This window comes from Pithys albifrons, chromosome 5 (assembly GCF_047495875.1).
Source record: "Pithys albifrons albifrons isolate INPA30051 chromosome 5, PitAlb_v1, whole genome shotgun sequence".
In the NCBI taxonomy this organism is placed as follows: domain Eukaryota; kingdom Metazoa; phylum Chordata; class Aves; order Passeriformes; family Thamnophilidae; genus Pithys; species Pithys albifrons.
In genome coordinates this window covers 66348660-66369544 of record NC_092462.1, presented here as the reverse complement: position 1 = coordinate 66369544, position 20885 = coordinate 66348660, and the positions used below count along the sequence as shown (strand labels likewise).

The 20885-nt window shown below is 35.6% G+C and overlaps 1 protein-coding gene across 11 annotated transcripts in view; it reads left to right on the top strand.

The window, feature by feature from the left end:
* The window catches only part of RGS12 (regulator of G protein signaling 12), an 84372-nt gene that overhangs the window by 54595 nt on the left and 8892 nt on the right, over nt 1-20885 (top strand). For 6 of the 11 annotated variants that reach the window (XM_071556887.1, XM_071556897.1, XM_071556894.1 and 3 more), the window contains 8 exons: nt 557-633; nt 2354-2554; nt 3463-3536; nt 5892-6018; nt 6926-7022; nt 8438-8514; nt 9029-9182; nt 12229-12846. In XM_071556887.1, coding sequence (XP_071412988.1) covers nt 557-633; nt 2354-2554; nt 3463-3536; nt 5892-6018; nt 6926-7022; nt 8438-8514; nt 9029-9182; nt 12229-12846 — 1425 coding nt within the window. The other 5 variants (XM_071556890.1, XM_071556888.1, XM_071556889.1 and 2 more) reach the window with 5 other exon arrangements.

Sequence of the window (20885 nt, the reverse complement as noted above, 5' to 3'; positions counted from 1 at the left end):
ATTCCACGGAAGCACCACATTTGGTCCATATTGTTGCTGGGATTTTTGCTTCTGATTAATGCCCAGACCCACAGATATCTTTGATCACATGGATATGTTAAGTGTTCTCATTATACTCATATGTGAAAGGACATCAGAGGCACTTGCTGAGATTATAGGCTTTACCTTCTGATAGTTCTAAGTTTCAATTTTCTAGCACCATATTTGCTAGTTCCCTTCAAAATAGCTGAAGAGGTAGAATAATTTTTGAGATTAAATATTTAAAATTTATTTAATCCGATTAATTGAATTACGATTTTTTTAAAAAGTGGTTCAGTTGGTTTTTTAAATATAAAAGCAAGTGGGTTTATTCAAGAGTTACATAACCAAGAAATACTTAATGAAAAGTTGTTTCAATTTCCACGTGTCAGTGCACAGTATAAAGATTTGGTGGTTTTAGTTCATTTAATGAAAAAAATATTTTTTTCTGACCAGAGGAGCTACTACTTGAAATAGTTTTCTGTATTATAATAAATAACAAGCCTTTCTGCTGATTTCTGCTTCTTTGCACCTGCAGATTCTTTTCAGTCCAATGGATTGTCATACAGACGGGAATCCCAAGGGTCCATGTCATCAACTGCGAGTCTTGACTTGGTAATGGCTGGCTCTTACTAATGACGAGTGGGGAAGCTGATAAACAGGGAATTACTCAGTTTCTAAGGAGTGTGATGTAATTCGTTTGATGTAATGCTTTGGGAAAGGGTTTTTAGTTGGCACAGTTAGAGCAAAAAATGTAATATTAAGCCATTTTAGAGTATTAAAAATATAATAAAGGTTGTATGAATATATTGATTCTTATTTTCTCCTTGTATCAGAAAGATATGCTTTGCATCTCATCTGTCTGAACTTCAGGTACCAGAAACTTCCAGAAAAAAAGTTTCCCTTTTAAAGGGAGCTACTGTAGCTCTTTATAAACAGCTTTTTCCACCTACCAGGGCTTTGAGATTCAGTTCTGAACAGCCCCATGTTAAAGCTTTTCCTCTTCTTGGTCTGACTGCAAGTTGCATTAGGCTGATTGCAGTACCAGCGTCTGTTGTGCTGCTTCTCTTGCTGTTTCTTTTAAAGTTGTGAGTTGTTCTTGTCATTGTGACTTAACTCGGCTCCTGAATATCTGGGAAGTAGGGAATTTTGTTGCAAACACTGAGTTTGTCACATGAAGAAAATAATCAGCCAAAACATGATTTCTAACCATCGAGTTCTACCTTCACAGTGTAAAATTAATGAAATGCAAAATTCAAACAGCATTAAGACATAAATGTAATACTTTAATTTTATTTTAGCTATATTCATATTGAGGAAGAATCTTAAAAAGGAAATTAAAAAAAAAAAGATCTGTGCTTTTGATATCCCTCTAGTAGACTCAGTTCTAGTAACTATGTGGTTTTGCCTATGTGGGAAATATTGATCAGGGAAACAAGTATGACGAAGTCATGTCTATTTCTCTTGCAGGAAAATTTGTCTTAAAAAACAGCAAATGCAAAGTCTCCCTAAAGCAACAACCCCTCATTTCTTTCCCACTCCCAACTGATTTAAGTCAGACACTTACTGTGAGTTGGATGAGAAACAGCAAGTTAGAGAAGAGAAAAACCATTATGAGTACCCTAAAAGGATGTCAAAAGCAGTATTTTTGTAGTGTCCTTTTAAGTTATAAGTGAGCTTTTGGTTAAATTTTTAAAGATATTTTTTATATTTAGTAGTGGTGTTACTATTCTGCTGTTACTCTAGAATAAAGGTTAGTGCTTAACCCATTGTACTTCTAGTTCCCTTTAATAAAAGCAAAAGCATGGTCATGAAGTGAATCATTTGAAAATTTTAATTTCTCTGGGGTCTATGTGTGTGTAGCATCCGGACTGTGTTAAAAAAGAGGAAATTTTGATTGAGGAACCTGGTGTTTAAAGGTATTCCTCATCATTTATGTGTCGATTCATAGTGTGCCAATTGTAATTTATACATCAGCAGGTCATTGTGAAGCACAGACACTTAACTATTTAGATGCTTAATGAGATTTTATTTACTTTTTGCACTTTTTGATCAGGAGTTCTATTGTGAATCTTGTAACTGTTTTACCCACTTGCTATCTAAAACTTTACCTGCTTGAAATTAATTTAGATTTGTACAGTCTTGTTATCTTTATCTAATTTTCCCCCCCAGGATTTAAATTTGTCTGATATTTGTGGTATTGGAAGGATATATAAAGCATGGTAGCAAGTATGCTTCTAGGCTTGGGTTGATTAGTGTGGACTCTGAAAGTTTACACACAGACAGTCCTAATTTTCCTGTTGGGCACTGACATTTCTTTCTTTTTCCTTTAAAGTCTGAAACCTCAAGATTGCCTGCATTTGTACCAGATAAAGATAAATCCCCCAAATACTGCTGTGTAAACCTCCCAGATGGTTCATCCAGCAAAATGGCTGTTAAATCTGGATTCTCCATCAAAGAGGTGCTCTCTGGGGTCTGTGAGAAACATGGCATTAACATTGCTGCAGTGGACCTGTTCTTAGTTGGAGGTGATAAGGTATTGCGTATTCCTGGGCTTTTTTTTTGGAAAAATTTTCATACTCATTTTGCTAGTCAGCAATTCTGGTCTCTCAATGCTGACATGAATCTTCTGGTTCTCCCTGTAGCTTTACATTGGTAGTGCTGGTTCATTGAAGGAGAATTTTAGTGAATCTAGAACTGTTGCAGTTGTGTGATTTCTATGATGTCTACACTACAGAAAGCAAAAGAGAGCTTTTGACAAAGATTTCCTTATAACAAGAAAATTTAGGTATCTAGTCTATGTAGTTTGTCTAGGGAAAAGATTAGCTGGTATTTAATTGAAAGTATCCACAAAGCAAACAAATGTGTGGTTTTTGCTTCAATGCAGTACTATAAGAGACATTCACTTGTTCAAAGATGAGTGAGATGCATTAATGCAGAAAATAATGTATAGGTTTTAATATTGAGGAAAATTTCCAAAACAAAAGTCTATATGGGTGGAGGTGTGTGTGATGACTCTCTTTTATTCTCTTAAATGTATGCTTTTGATTGACCTAGATTATTACAATGACAAAAATCAACAAATGTGCATAGTTGTGGGCTTTTTCTTTTAACTCTTTTAAAGACTGTTAGCTGCCTATATTGTCTGTTGCCTCATTCTGTGTAATTTATTTAAGTTGAAGAACCTAGACTTGTTTTAAAACACCAAGTTCCTGAATACCTGCAGACTCCAGGGGAAGTTTCATAACTAGTCAAAATAAAACTTGCTTTAATCATGTTCCTTATTGTAAATGAATATTCACTAGATTGCATGCAACATATATTAATAATTTTCCGAGTTATTTTCTGAGTATTTTAAAAAATTAACAACACAGCTGTTCTTTTTTTACATATTTTATATTTAGTTCTCTTTCTCTCTTTTTATTCCTGCCATGTGCTCTTTAGCCACTGGTATTGCACCAAGACAGCAGCATCCTGGAGTCTCGGGACCTACGTTTAGAAAAACGCACTTTATTTCGGTAAGAGTCAAAAATACCTTCTTCCTCTGGCATTTTCCACCCCATTTTCCATTTTGCTTTTTGTGAGTGCACTGAAATATGTTTCCAGTTAGCTGTGCATTAAAAACAGTAGATAATGTAGAAAAATTTGTCTGAATCAATAAAAAATCCAGTGAGCCGTGTAATGCAGCATCTTAGATTGTAATCTTGAGTCCAGCACTGGAGGGGTGCCTGAGGTTCCCATTCATTGTACCTGCACATTAACAGAAATAGGTCTCAGGATCAAGCAAAGAGTCCCATGAGGACAACCAAGATGAGGATCCTTGGGAGAAACATGGGCTTGTAGGAATGTTTCAAACAGAGTGGAGCAGCACCTGAAGAGTATCACATGCTGCAGGAAGGAGCTTTCTGGATTGCTGTCTTGGATACAAGTGAGATCTTGATGCCAGTGTTCCAGTTTAGGGATTTAAATACTATTATGATGTCAAGCTGCTCAAGCTGAAACAGTTGTGGACAAGCATCCAGGACAGATCTGTGGGCCCAGGGGGACCTTCCACACCAGGAAGAGACGTGTTTAGTAGGTTGAAGTAGCACAAGAAAGGGATGGAAATTGAACTGCCATTCTCCGTCTTAAGATGAAATTGATTGCATGTTCCCATTCAGTTACATCTGTAATTATGTGCCCACCTGGAAAATTATAGTAAGACTGATTGTATAAATGTAAATTCATCTAATTATAGATTTATAACCCTGAATCTTTAATAAGTCAATGTTAAACTATTACTACAGATATAATGTAATTTGGTACATTATATATTTAGCTTTATGTAATATTATTTGATAGCATACTTTTTCAAAATAACCTGTTTGTATATTTTTTCCAAAATGAATCCAAACCAGTTCTATGAAAACTCCTGAAAAAATTATTTCAGGAATAATTAATTAAGTCAAATGTTTGTGTTACATTACTGAGTTGCACTTTTGAAGTGAATAAAGTTTGTTAGGCATTTCTCATCTTGGTTGTATATTGCTTTTCTTTAAGAAACAGGGTTAGTTTCTATTTAAGGGTACTTCAGGTTAATAAACATTGCATAGCATATTCAATTTTGAAATTGACATTGAGCAGTCTTTTATTAGGTGTGAGTTTGTTGAATTTCCAAATTAAAAAGGAAGTTCAAGTAGGCAGTGCCATATGGTACTTGTGTGTTAATTAAAGTGTACAAAAGTTCTACATTATTCCTTTCTCTGGGCAGACACTGTGTAAGCAAATATAGTCAAATATTTGGAACATTTTCAGACATAAGACAAATACTATGTGTCTATACTTGGTTTTCTGAATGTTTGCTGCTTCTGTGTCAATTACCATTTAATGATTAAAGATCATAATTTCTATTCAGTAGCTGTTGAATTCAGAGAATATATGAAAGACAAAGTTTCGGTTATTCATGTTTCTTGTGGAAGGGAAAAGTCAACATGACTAAATATCTTATGTTTAAGCAATTTAATCATGACTGACAAAACTACAGTAATTTCTTCTGGCAATGTGCATTTCTTCTGACAGTTTTGTTAGTAATAAGCCTCCCTCTTTTTTCATACTATAGTGCCATTATAGGCAAATGGGCCTGTTACAGCGGAATCAGGGCACAGGTGAAGAGCATGTGAGAAATGGAAAACAAAGCTAAGCACAGTTCTGTGCAGGGAATTTAGATGTTAATGAATTAGTTGTTTAGGTTTCAATTTCTTTTTTCTATTTCATTATTTTTGTTGTTATTTTAATGAAACGATACAGAAGTGCTTAGTAGAATCTGAAGAGAGCTGGCTTTGGCCCTTAAATTCCAAGTGAATTGCTTTTCCAGCTTTGATATATTAGCTTCTCTGACAGCAATTCTCCTGATATGGTGACACCAACCCAAGAGTAGCATCATCTGGCATTCCACTGCATTTGTTCCTCTGCTTAAAAATAAAATTATTTGTCCAAGCTCATCTCATGTCATTGAATAAGAAATTGTGAGTCTGTCTTGTGGAATTATGAAGAAGTAGTTCTTTTACATCCAAGACTATAGTACAAGCATGGAATTGAAGCAGTCCTGAACCAGAATGGTCAGAGTAATTTCATGTAGAGGTGATTTAATTGGTGTGAGGATCATCATGCAAATATGTGGGTTTATGCCTTCACTCAGCTCTGGCAAGTGAAACAGTAGAATTTTTATTTGAATTAAAAGTTCTTTATACCTCCAGTTTAGGATAGATTTGTGTTATTGAAGTTTTAGCTAGCTGTAAACTGGTACAACTTTGCTGTAGATTGGATTTATGTATTTTAGTATGTTTTATTTATTGGAATATTTCATACTTAATGTTACTATTGATATGTTTCAGGCTGGATCTTGTTCCAATCAATCGATCAGTTGGTTTGAAGGCTAAACCCACCAAACCAGTAACAGAGGTCTTAAGGCCTGTGGTTGCAAAATATGGTTTAAATCTTAATGAACTTGTGGCAAGACTAGTAAGTATCTTTTGATGTAATTCAAGCAGCAATACCTTCTGTATGGAGAAGATCATGTGATAGTCCCTGAAATTTCTCCTATCCCAACAATTAGGCATTAAAATAGCAATAACTGGATGTTGAGATAATAATATGTATCATAGTCCTGACCATTATGCTTAATATTTAGTCTGCATCTGTTTTATATTCCCCTTCAGAATAAATCCAACATCTTATATTTCCAAGCCTGAATTTACCTTCTTCCAGAGCTCAACTCCCAGTATTAGCCAAGGAAAGTGGATTGGGACTAAAGCTTTGTTCCATTATCCTGGGAATCATGAAAGTTGCCTCAAATCCCTTGCAAAGTTTTTTATGAAGGCAGAGTGATTTAACTTCTCTACTACTCAGCACTTGACTATCGTGTTCTGTTCTATTCTGCTGAAATACCTACTTCTGTGCTATTTCTAATATGTATCCTGTCTTAGCTGATCCAGTCCATGTTTTTAGGATAACTGAAGAACCTGTTGCTAGAAAGATAACTTCATTTAATAAAATTACAAAATAACAAAATACAGCCAATTTAGAATATAAAGTAATCTCAAACATCCTCTGAAAAATATGATATGCTAAAGATAGACACCAATGGTTCTTGAGTATTTGTGCACACTTGCACATTGGATGATTTTTTTTCTTCATGTATCTTCTTTCCCCAAATACCATTCTCCTCACAGAATTGGGTTACACTCATTGGAATCAAGGTAGTTTTACACTAATGGAATAAACATTTTGAGAACAGTAGAAGAAGGACATATCGAGGCTCCACTGAAATGTAGAAATGCTTTATTTTCTTTTGAAAATGTCAGAGTGGATGAGTTTGTTCTGAAAACAGCTTTTTTTCTTATATATACAAACTGTGATCCGACTTTAGAATGGTGAGCAGGAACCACTTGATCTTGGTGTCCCTATATCTAATCTGGATGGGCAGAGAGTTGTTCTAGAAGAGAAAGAACCAACAAAGGGTAGAGGTAAGTTGGTCTAAAAGCTTTTATTTATGATGTCAAGTGAGTTTCACAAACCCTCACTCTGGTTAATTTCTTCTGTGGATGTGAAGGTGAGATTAATGTGATAAAATTTAGATGTGTCACATGGAGCATATATTCTTTTAAACTAAAAAGGAGTGCAGTTTCTGAAGACTGAGGAAATCTATCAATAAAAGTCCTTTTACTGTTGCTGTGAGAAATTTTGCACTAGTAATATTTGAATATTTTACTTACATTCAGCCATATATCCACATATATATTTAGGGACGTAGTGCCTAGTAATAATAATGAGAATAAAGTGCCAAATAACATCTGCAAATTTGGCAATTATTTAATAAGAAACATTCTATGTAAGTAAAACAGATGCAGTTTGGACAGCAGCTAATACATACTGCTATGGTAATATCCTTCTTTAACATGAGAAAGGAGCAGAGCCTACTTATCCAGTTTTAAATTATGGTTTCTGGAGATAACTCTAAAAAGGATATGGTTTGTGATTAACCTAGGGAAAAAATTAGAAAAATAAAAATTTATCGACGGTTGACAATCTTTTGGCACAATTAACTCTCTATATTAATGTAAGCAGCCTTGAGAATAAAGGTTTGGCTTCATTAGGTGACCTTTTTATAGATATAGAACACTTAGTTTTAAAAATTAGATTACATAGGGTTACATTAAATAGACTTAGTGCAGAGATCCTCTTTGAGGAAGAGCCAGGATAATAAAGATGGAAGCATTTATTGAGGAGAATCATGTATCGCATTTGTCATTTTTCTTGTAAACACAACCAACTGTTATTTTGAAAAAAATTATCAATCTAAGTACTCTCACAGATAATTCGTTTAAGGATTACAAGTAAAGCCTAAATCCAGTGTGCTGTCAGTGGCTGTATAAGGCTAAATCATAGAGGATCATTCTAGCAGTGGGTTGGTGTAATTTGAAGCAGCCATTTGGTTAATTGGAAGATGATAAAGAAGATATGGCAATGTCTGCAAAACAATTGATGCATGAAACAGGTTGGACAAAACTCAACATGACCTTTTAATGGTCTTTTCTGCTGATGTTTTTCTTGTTTAAATTCTAAATTTGAGAATTGCAAACTGAATTATTAGCTCAGAATATAAAATTATTTGGTCTAAAGCTACTGAAAATTTAGAACTTAAGTGAAACTTCAGCTTTGAAAGTATTGCCAGTATGAAGAAAATTTGAAGATAAGAGGAAGATGCTGGTAGGTTTTGACTGAAAAGTACCAGAAATACCAACTGTGCTCATTCTTTATTTTCTGATATATCTTGGAGTAATTTTAAAGGAAAAATCTGGTTTTGGCATCATTGTCACTTAAATGTTGCTTTTTTGTGTAATTATGAATTGATAGTTATCAAAAGTGTGTTTATGTTTGGTGTTTACAGATAAACAAAGAGGTGCACTGGTCAAACAGACTGCAATTGTATCTACTTCAAGAAATCAAGTATCTACTGTAAGTCTTCTGCAGTGATTTTTGTCCCTTAGATCATCTTTTATTTCCTTCTAGAATTCTATATTAAAGGCTGCATTCATCCATGATTTTGAATCAGCCAAATTATGTACCTAGATTGAATTTAGCTGTAATTCATCTGATATTTTGCCACTGTCAACAGCATTTATTTGTGAGAACTTTGTCTTCCTGATGAATCAAATAACTTTCGCTGTGTTGTATTTGTTGTTTTGTGTCTCATTGGCTTATCTATGTTTGAAAGTCTTTGAATTACTCTGAGATTCCAAGGCCCTTTCTGCTATGTGAATTCTTCAGAGTAAACATTATATTTATTTATACATATTTGGGAACTACTATGGCAAATGTTGTATGCCATAATCATGACAAAACTAAAATATTTATTGTGGTGGTAGAGAAATCTCTTTCCAAAATAACTTTTTCGTTCCCTTAGATGATATTATGTACACAATGATGTAGCCTAAATGTAAGCAGTACCTTAACTTTCCTTCTAATGCAGGGAGAGGGAAGAACTCTAGGAAAATCTAATTCTATCAAAATGAAAGGCGAAAATGGAAAAAATGCTAGGGAAGTCCGGCTGGCAAAGAGAGAAGACTCTATTGCAAAGATTGGGAAAAAAAAATGTCAGAAAATTAATTTGGATGAAGCAGAGGGTATGTGAACTTTATAGCTTACATATTAACATAAGTAGTCTTAGAAAAAAGTAGAATTTTATGTCTGTGTGGGATAAGTTGCCATGTGTTTAATACTGCATTGTGCAATCCATCATGATCATAATATTTTTGTTTGATGTTGTGTTTGAATTGTCTTTGGGTTTTTTTGTGTTGTTTTTTTTTTAAGTTGAAGGTAAAATTTTAAGAATATTTAAGGATAGATGTAGGTGCCTAATGGGATTTTCAAAAGGGAAAGGTACCTAATTCCTGTAAAATAAAAAGAAATTCATTCCTCAACTGCGGTTGAATATCCCATTTGAACATTTTGCAAGGTGGAAGCTTGCCTTTCTATTCCCCTTTACATCAGTGTTCACTCACTGAAAGGCACTGGGCACAGTAGTGCAGACCTGAATTACCCAGGTGAGAGGCTTTGTACATTTGCAGCTGAATCTGTAGGAGTCAGGGCAGTACAGTCCGATGGCTGCAGAGAGGTGTGATGGGCAAGAGTGAAACTGAGTTTACATTCAGATTGTACACTGAAAAGGTGGTTGGAAGTAGAAATGAGTGAAAAGCTCACTGGTAATCTTGTATATTCTGAGTACTATTTTTACCTTAATTACATCTTAATAGGGCCGGTCCCGTGGTGTAAAGGAGAGCACTCTGGACTCCGAATCCCAAGGTCCTGAGTTAGAGTCTCAGTGGGGATCGTCACCTGGCAGTTAAAGCCTCCCTGCCATCCCATCCCGTCACATCTCGGATGCTCAGCAGGGTCAGCCCCGGTCAGTACCGGGTGCTGTGACAGTCCCGAGGACTTCCCTGTCACTGTCCAAGCTCGCTTGGCCGTGGCAAATGGACCTTGGGACTTAAACGGTGGGGCCAGTTCTGTGCACGCTGTGCCTCACCTGAACAATCCACTGAGCAGGCTGGAAGGGCATATGGGGAGAGCCCTGCCCAAATCTGTGTTTGCCAAGTCTGGCCATACATACATACATACACCTCTTAATAGTTCTGGTGGTATCATTAGGAAAAAACCTCATAAGACAATTTACTTTCTTATAGAAAGATGTCCATGGGAGAAAGATGAATAAGAATTATGTAGCAGTAGAAATCTGGACATAACACCCTCTGCCCCAAGACATTAACTGAAGCAATTACTTGTCAGCTCTACATGTTCCTTCCTATTTTCCCAAGTAGAAAAAAAAATCAGATATATTTGGCACACAGATTAAAATTTACTGCTGAAGTTACCCAGTATGTATATCCCAAACCTAGTTATGCATATTCATGCAGCAAATGAATGTTCATCTGTGAATGTTCATCTGTGAATGTTCATCTGTGAATAAATGTCCACTGATTAGAACTGAAAAAAAAAAGCGATGGCTAATAGTTGTATTGCAAAATAGATTTCTTTTAATATAAATATTATTACAAAATATTTCATTTTAAAATAGTTCATTTTATATTATTTTCTGTTGCTTATTATTTTGTTAACCTGTTTTCCATATTTTAATATTTTCATTTTTCTTCCTAGGACTGAGTAAAACATTAACATAATTTGAAAACTTCAGAATTCAAGGCTTTCACATTTTATTTTTGAATTTTGTGAAATTTGTCAGAGTTTGGAAAATGCATACCAAATGTTGTAGACTGTTTTTTAATGAAAAAAACCCACAACTGTTCCATGAACTTTGAAATTTCAGAAAGAAACATTTTTGTATGACACATCTTAGATATGTTGCATGTTTTAATATGCCTACTGCCATTTTGCAAAACTTTGGCAATAAGAAGCATTTTGAAGCTTCCATCTTGGCTATGTTCAGATTTTATGGCATTTGACAAAGCATGTTAAAAAGTCATTTTTACAAATACATTGTAAAGCCTGCCAGGTAGGAATAGAGGATTAGGAAGAAGGTCATACAAGTGCAAGCGTATGACTTCATATTATGCTAAGTTAAAACTGATACTAACAATCTATTGCTTGATTTTGTAATGGCTTTTGCTTCAAACAATACTTATAAGCTGGATTGAAATGATTGATTTTAATTAACCTGTTGGAGATGGCCTTTTAAAGCATCTTTTAATATTCAGTAGTTAAAGTGCTCTCTTCTTGAAAAAGTAGGACATGCAGAGACCCTATATTGAGAATACATATTTTTATATGTATATGTTTTGTACCAAAGAGTTTGTTTATTGTTGTGATGCTTCTTTTTTGAGGAGTGGTATAATTCTTGGCTTATAATTGCTAAGTTTCTTGTTGCCAAGTTTTGAAACTTTCTAGAACAGTGTTGATTTACTATGAGTATTATTTATATATAGAAACATATTAAACCATTGGATATCATTAAGGACATGATCAGAAAATCACTTCTAATTGTATTAAAACCTCCATAAAAAAGCTGCCCCATCACTTTTGGTAATGGTTTATTGGATGGTTCTTGACTGCCTGTAAGCTACTGATTCATTGCAGCAGCAATTAAAATGGGGTTACTTAAATCATCATCTGATCATACCCTGTGATGATAGCATCCTGGTTTAAAACTCCACCATGAATTGAATTTAAACTGTGATAAAATCTAATTAAACTGAGAGAAATTCAATACAACAAGGAAGTTTGCTACATTCTGAGTCAATGTGCAAATGGCATGGCTATTTTTGAGTTAAGATGGGTAAAATCCATCCAGAATATAAAAACGTGCATCCATTGTCTGTGAGACCAGAGCCTTGTTTTGTATAAAGAATTAAAAAATGCTGTGTGTGTGTACAGATCTATTAACTGCGTAAAATAGAAGATGTGTTCAAGGCTCAGTGAATTGCAGCTGTTCTAAACTGCAAAACTTACAATAGCAATCCTGATGGTCTTAATTATAGTGATGCTAGTGAACATTGCTGCAATTGAAAAAGTTCCTAATTAACATGGGATCTTATTTCAAGGCAGCATTGAAAGAATTGAAGATCTTCATGGAAAATAAATGTGCTGAAATTGTACATTTTAATGGCATTGCACTTTCTGACAAAAACTTGTCAATTTTGGGTTTTTCCCCAATAGAATTTTTTGAACTCATATCCAAAGCACAAAGTAACAGAGCAGATGACCAACGTGGACTGCTAAGGAAAGAAGACCTTATTCTTCCTGACTTTCTTCGTTTACCACCCTCTGGACCAGAACCATCCTCATCTACTCCCACAGGTCCCAAAAGCTTCAACAAGCGAGTTTCAAAAAGCGATGGCAGTGATGGATGTACATCACCAAGTGGAAAACAGGAGCCCCTACAAAACTTTAATGAAAATTCAGTTAAGAAAACGAGTTACTCAGAAAATAAACATAAACCTGCCCTGGCAGCTCTCCACAGTCAGAAGACTTTCAGTGTTCCTTTTAGTCCTCCCTTGTCTCCGATTCCGCATGCACAGGAAAACAATGCAACAGTGTGGAAAAGGCAGTCGAGAGAGTTCCAAGCCGAAGGCATTCAGATGGTAGATGATGAGAATGTGGCAGACTTGACTCTTGTGGCTGAAGGAGATATCAGTAGCCCCAACAGCACTTTGCTTCCACCGCCACCACCGACACCACTGTCAGACATCAGTAAGCTCACAGAAGCCAACTACCCACCCCCAACTCCTTTTGCAGGTAATCAGGAAAAATCTGGATATCAAAGATCCAATTCAGGTATTTCTAGATTTTAGTAGTCTTTCCTTTTAAGTAAAATTACTTTTCCTTGGCACTGTTAATCAGTATTTGGCACCCGTTAAAACAAGAAAAAAATTTCTCTCTGCACCTTAATTTTTTTACAAAACAAAAAAAAAAAGGAAAAAGATTTTAACTGCCTTAGTCTGTGCTAACTGTAATATTTCTGGTTGCCTTTAACAATATAGTTCTGTTTGGATTTGGCACGTGGCCAAAAATGGACACACTCAGATAAACGTTTGAAATACATCCAAGTGCTATAATTATCTCATTCACCCTCAGAGTGCAGAACAGGGTATCAGCATTTTGAGCTCCATAGCACTGTTGTGTTCCAGATTTTCTGATCCATTTCTCATAATGAGATACATGATTAGGGTTTAGAAGTTTAAGTACTTTAGCAAAAACCCTAATTTTATGTTGAAAATTGCGGTACTATTCATGATTAAAATTTTAAATGGATAAACCTCAATTTAAAAAATATTTCTCTAATAAACTAGATATTTGTGTCTAAAAATAAAAATGTTATTTTTTTTAACCCATGCTTTGCTACACAGAGAAATAGATTGCATCTATCACACTTTCTCCCAGAATATTCAAATGTCAAATAGCTCTTTCTATTAGATAATTTTAAATGAAATATGTAACTTTTTTAGGATATAAGTTTCATGGTCTAGCAATATCACAGAGCAATATTAGCCCAAGGCTGAAATATGGAATTTCTTTATAAACATGGACTCTAATAATAATTGCTATTACCAGAAACAAGAATTTGAAGACGATGGGTGTCATGACATTGACATTTTACAGTCATTGTAGTGTACATTTTAATGTAAAATATAAGAAGAGGTATCTATGTGCTACATTTATTTTTGATGTTTCAGAAACATATGGTGCCATAATTTGTATGATCACATTTCTTTGTGATGTGGGAATATACATTTTAATTATTTATCTTTTTACACAGAGTATTTGATACTGTTCTTTATCTGTATGGCTGATGATTTGTAAATACTTCTTTGGTTGTTGAATGCTTATAAATGGCAATGCAATTTCATCCTCTTGGTAGTTTAAAAACCAATTCCTTTATTAGTAGTATTTGAGAAATGTTCTGTAAGTGCTGCCACTTCATTTCTGAAACTGAGTATTGGACTGACTTGTAACCAGTGCCTATGAATAACAGAACCCCGAAATGTACTTCAGACGTGTTGATGTATATATGCATAGATTTGTGTTGGTGTCTTTCTGATAATATGACAAGTGTACAACATAGGTATCAATTTGCATATTTTTCAGTGAGAACTGTTAAAAAAACCATTTGCACTTAAAAAAAACTTCATGAATTTACAATATTTTAATGCATGCCTTACATTTCTGTGTAACAACTGAGCTGTAGCTTTCCCTTTTCCCACTTTCTACTTTTTACTTTGTAGAAATCTTTGTGTAGTTTTCACATGTATTTTGTATCTTTGTTCTCTCAGGAGTAATAAATTCTAGGTCTAGTTACACAAACTGGTTTTAAGCTTTGATTTTCTTCATTATTTTAAAAATTCTTTCTGTTCTGGATTATGAATTCTGATTGAAATTATCTTCTTATAACAAACAGATTCATAGATATGAACCAGCAATTACCACGAGACAAAGCTGACAAACGTTAGATTTGTTAATAATTTAGATATCAAAGGGCAATGCTGTCTTGAGGTGCTGATGGGTCACATGTGGAATCCATAGCATTGACATGTGCTCCAGAAGGCAGATAAGACAGGAGATTTCTTTGGAATTAGCCACAATAAGAACTCCTGAAAGGAGAATCTCTTCTGTCTTTGGGTTTGTGGGCTGAACTTTGTATTCATTACTTTCCCTCCTATTTTAAACTAAAGCAACTCTTCCTTGGTCTTTAAGAAATGAGCTGGTGATCTCAGCTCATTTGATGTGGAGTAACCAATGTAACCACCTCTTCATTTGGTAGTCTTGGGTGAGAAATGAAGGGCTGGATGGTTGCTGGAGACCACACTGCTCTTTTAATTCTTAGAGATGGGCCCTGCATAACAGCACTGTGAAGCCAAATTGAAAAAAAAATTCTGCAGAGAGGCTTGTTGTGCTGTTAACTAGGTCTCATTGTGTTCTGGGGGATAACAATCCTGGTTTTCCAAAAGTCACTGTGCTACATATCTGTGAACCTCCATGAAAGAAAAAGAAGCAGCTGAAAGTCCTGCAGCAGTTCCCCTTTTAAAAGTATTCATTTTTTTCAATAAAAAACTAATATCCTACATATTGAAACTTACTTTGTTAAAAGAATTTTAATTAGCATGTATTCCAACTGGTCTTTTATACTTTCAATGGCGATTGTCTCTTGTTTATTTTATCATAGTCACCTGTGAGAGATGTTTAAGTAATCAAACTAATTTTGCAAAACTCTTAGCTTTGTGACAAACCAGATTCCTTCCCCCCCCTTTTTTTTAGAAATAACAAACATCTGAAAGAAAGATGTGAAACATTTTTCTTTTTTTGCCACAAGCTTATTGTATACAATGACTGTATTCTATGCTCCTCTCACAATATACTCCTATTTTATGGGAACTGTATTCTGAAAAAAACGGTGATTTTATGGAAAAAGTGTGGGCTGAAACAAAACTTTTCTATTTTCATGATTTCATGGAGTTTGCATGGAAAGGCTGTTCAATGATGTACGTAATTATAATAAAGGCTTCTCAAAACTCTCCAGTCAAGAATCGAAATCTCAAAGGACTAAATCATTAATAATGGTTGCTTTTTTAAGTGCTTTAATGGTTCTTCATTTATAATCCTCTATCAATGAAAATCACATTTCTAATTGGTTTATTCAATTAAAATGTTGGGATATAAAGAAAAGTCATGACTACTTAATGTGAAGAGGTCTGTAATCTCGGTTTCTAATTGGCATAAAGACAAATGACATGTGTGCTTACCCTGCCCATCTTTGGCTTTTTGCACTGGGTTTGTACGTGCTGGGGAAAGGGCTGAGGGGAACGAAGTGGCCCCTCATGTTCTGCAGGGGACAATTTGCTCATGTAGTAAAGCCAGGCCAGTATCCATCCCTGTAACGCGTAACTCTTGAGGCTTTTTTCACTTGAAGATCTCAAAAGCAGGATAAGAACAAGGGGAGACATTAAAATGAGGTTTGCATTGCTCAGAGTTTTTGAGAATGAATTTTCAAATGCAATTCTTAGCTTTTTGAAAGAAGTGAGATGGTTCTCTACTGTAGTAATACTTAGCTGTGAAGTAAATATCAAATCAGTCAGCAACACAAGAATCATTACTGATTCTAGTTGCATTACTCATCAAGAGAAAATGTCTTTAGTTTGAATAAACTGCTAGTTCTGGCAAATTTCCCACTTTAAAAATCAGAGTTTTCTGGAATTTGAAGGCTAATTCTTCATGTCTCTGCATATAATGGTGGTGGTACCTGTCTGGAAGAAATAATTATCGTGTGGTGTGATTGGCTTGAAGTGATGCATGCATTTTTTAAAGTGTTAAAATGCCCATTTAATCTCTTTGTAGTTGGGGTTTCTTTTTAATTGCCTGGTATAGTCGGAGTGCTTTGAATGTTGTCCAGTTTCCCCCAGGGGGTCGGGCACATGCGTGACCCAAGTGCAAAGCAGCTGTGATGGGTCAAGGCAGCCTTCCAAACCTTCAGTCTCCTCAAGAGCAGTCAGCAATAGGACAAGGGGGCACAGGCTCAAGCTCTGCCAGGGGAAATTTAGGTTGGATGTCAGAAAGAAATTCTTTCCAGAGAGAGTAATCAGGCATTGGAATGGCCTGACCAGAGAGGTGATGGATTCACCATCCCTGGAGGTTTTTAAGCTGAGATTGGACGTGGCACTGAGTGCCATGATCTGGTAACGGGGCTGGAGTTGGACCAAGGGTTGGACTTGATGATCTCGGAGGTCTTTTCCAACCCAATCAATTTTATGATTCTAGGATTCTGTGGATATTAAACCACGGGCCTTGCACTAGACTGGTTATTCAGCAATATTCCCCTGGCCTGGGAGTTGTTCACATTAACTGTTGCCTCTACTACAGAGTAGGTTGGCATTTAGTTGTAATAGCACCTGGACTTTTTCATGGAATACCATTTCATCCTGAGGTAGGACAATTTGCAGCAATCCAGATGGAAGGTGCCCAGACTGTAGGTTTGATTTCATCAAATTGTTCTTCCTTCTGTTAAAAAATTCCCTGGTTTGTTTGTTGGGTTTTTTTCAGTTAGGATGAGAATTATTCTTAAAATGGCATTAAAATTACAGTCAATGGAGTTACTGCCTACCAAATAAGAAGGTATTTCTTTTGAGTAGGTGTATAGACTGGACCCATCAATGCAAATGAGAAATAGAATTTATTCAAATATTTATCAATAAATATATAATGTCATTGGTTAAGATAGAGAGCCAGTTAGTGAAAATCCTAGCATGGTGAACTCTCTGGAATTACACTTTAATAGTATGTCTATGGATGTTAAAGGGTGAATTTAGACTATGTGAAGTTACATAACATTTTTGAAGATGCTGCTTTATTTCTGAAATAGATGTAAAATTGTATCCTCAAAATAAACTTGCTTCCCTTATTGGAAAGATTCCTGTCAGAAATGGAATAGTTAGTACCAGTTCTAGGATGTTTTTGGTGTGAAGATAAATTATGCAGAAATAAAATGCCGGGTGGACTCTCAGAGCCTGGGGCTGGCTATTGTTCCCAAAGACAAAAAGAAAATTTCCAGCTCCTCCTTTTTCTTTATTATTCACGGAGAGGATGCAGTACATCACAGCTGAGGAATAGAGATCAGATAATATGAGTATAATTTATGTGATTTCACTTTTTTTTGGCTACTAAGCTTTTCAAGGACAAGGTTCTAAGGCTAATGAATTCCAGGTGCAAAAGAGTTTGTGATAGTTAAGGGGAGTAAGAGCAATCACATGTCTATGTTCAAAATTTCAAAACAAACCTTTTTCTATGTAATAAATTATATACTATTTTTCATAATATCTTAATTCATGTAGTATATTTTATAGACAATCCAATGGTATTCCCAATGTAAATCAAGATAACCACATATAGGAAAATATAAATAAAAATTTAAGAAAAGGAAGGGATTATGACTTAAAAGATAAAAAAAATAATGTAAATTATTGTATTTAACCAAGGTTGTTGTCCTGCAGTTACTTATCCAAGATAATTGGATTCTGGATCAATAAAAGAAACAACTTGTGGGGATACAGAAATACTCAGGCCAGAGTCTGTTAATCCTCTTTTAATCAGAACATGATTAAATGGGAGAATTACATGTAGTACATGGGTGTGATCAGCAACCAACAAAGGAGAGTTTAGAGCAGACAAACAGGAAGCAGGGAAGGCCTAGGAGGGTGATTATTGCAAATGTAAACTGATTTCAATCCAGCACCAAGATACTGATTTTATAAAGAATTGCAAATTTTATCACTGACTAGACAAAATGTTAGGAAAATGACAGCTGCTCTTTAAACCCAACACACATGGACTAAAACCAGAGCTACACAAACTCATGGCAGCATGTGGTGATGAAATGAACTTTGCTGAATTATTAGGTGCAATGTAACTGGTAGCTCTGTGAAGCCATATTTTAGAATTTCCTAACTGAGAAGTAACAATAAATGGCAGATTAAATTAAAATGGATGCAAGTGCTTCAATCCACTGTTTCCCAACATACTGCTTTCTGCAGTAATTAAATCTGCCTTTACTGACCATCGATGGAAAAACCAAAATGAATGTTATCAATAAATGCTGCAAGAGCAAACTGAGGGATGAATACGTGCAGGCTGCTTCAGAGATGTTTTGTCATGTCAACTGCTTGGAAAGTATTACAAAATTGTTTCAGTTTTTGCAGCGGAGGAAGGCAAAGTTTGAGCTGGCCAGTGTTACTGAGGGCATGCCTGTCTGCCTGGATCAAAATTCAGAACTTTTCTTGTTCCTGGCCTTTGAATGACGTTGTGTGCAGTTCCCTTCAGCTGCCGTTGTAGCCGTATATCTAAAAGGTCACTGCCCTCAGCAAACACAGGTTGCAGGTTTCCTCTTTCACATCTGTATGCCCCTGGTGAGCAGCAGTGGCCATACCAGCTCCCTCTTCCAGGTAATGCTCCAAATTTGTCTTTCTGAATAATATTTGGTGCTTTGTTCTTCTTGTGAATGCTTTGGAGATGAGTGCAATGAAAGGATTTCCATCCACCCTGTCTTTCTAAACTTAACACTGCAAATGTTTTCCAGAAATTCCTAGGACAAAAGTAAATAGACTGGCAATGGAGAGTGTTGCTGCTTTGTATAATAACCCATTTCCTAGCTTCATGCTAGGCTTCATTTTACTGAGTCAGATTTCAAGGCACTGAGCATCTGCTGCAGTTGCTGTTTCATCATGCAAGTGAAATTCAGCATGTAAAGTCAAATTTCCTTTGAAAAGATTTAGCATAAACTCTAAATAGGGATTTTTAATTAAATCCGGTTTTTCCTTGGTTCTGTATCAATTAAGAGATAAAAAGAAGGAAAGTCCTAAAGAAAATTTAACCTGCAGAAGTAACTTATCCACCACTTAAAAGAATCCACAACTGGGAGGGCTAAAATTTATAAGTAGCATTTCCTAACAGTTTGGGGTAGGGAGAAATGTCCTTTCCAAAGTGAAACTGCCAGATTACATCCATGTCAAGCAAAACAATTACTTTTACTCACATATTTCCCGGACACCAAAATGAACACTCACTATGCAAGTGACTATCACAAAGCTCCCTTTCTAAGTCTCATGAAAAAAGGCTCTCCCAGGCAGAGTGTTACCACCTTAGGACAGGCTGTGTGGAGCCAGAGACTGGAACAGTGTCTGCCCAATCTCCTGCATTACAGCACACCCCAGAGCCTCACTGACTGGGGGACTGAAAATAACTGATTATGTTGGGGGGTGGTATATGCCAGTAGATTAGCAATTCCAGGAATTGTTCTTGAAACCTTCAGTGGTTTCTTTTCACAGGAGTTATATTCTAAGTATAAAATACTTGAAGCAGATTTTTATCTCCTGTAAGTCAGCACAAAATCATTAATCCGGAGCTCATTCTTTTTAACTGGAGTATGATCCTCTCTAACATTAGAAGTTGAATGGCTTGGATTGATGGTATGGAAGTCAGCAGGATATTCTTGTTACTTTTCTATAGAACTGAGAGCCACCCAGATAGTAAATGATTTTGACAGGAACAGCAGGATTTTAGCTAAGGTAGAGTGATAAGTGAAATACTCAATTTACATGGGAGAGGTTTTACTAACAAATTGTAACTAAAACTTGGCACACTGAAAATGAATTTAGTAATTATGGTACAGAAACAATATAATTACAAAGTTTTGTGGGTGATCCTTTAAATCCCCAAGCATCTGAATTAGACTTACAGTTATATGATCCTGTCATCTACGTTTGGGAGTTATTGCTGTTCCTGAAATTTCCATTTTTTGTGACCTTATCTTTGTCTGAAATTTGACCAAATGCTTCCTTGTTACTAAACTACCTGGAAGACAAAGTCTTGTGATCTCTTGCTTAGATCTTAGAGTCTAAGGAGTATTTTATACAGAAGAAAAAGGCTTTCCTTTGTCTTCCTCTGTGAAGATGGTTCTCTATAATTGTAATGTTAAATTCAGAATGCTTGAGAATAATACACAAAATCCAAATATCAGAAAAGGAAATTCTGGTGATGGAATTCAGGAGATCAGCCAAACAGTGCCTGCTGTAACCTTTGGAAAAATGCAGACGGTTGCAGATGAGTGCAGCCTTCTAAGCAGTCATTTGGCTCTGAGTCTGTAAACTGTAGATCTCTTTAGGGACAAAAGATGACATGTATTATCCTATCTTTAAACCAGCTGGAGCATATTAATGGGATCAGATGCACAAGGAAATTCCTTTAGAGCTGCAAGGAATGCTTAGCAGGGGAGGGGGAGATTACCAACAGGCGTGATAGTGCTGTTCCAGGCTGGAAATTCATCTGTGTGG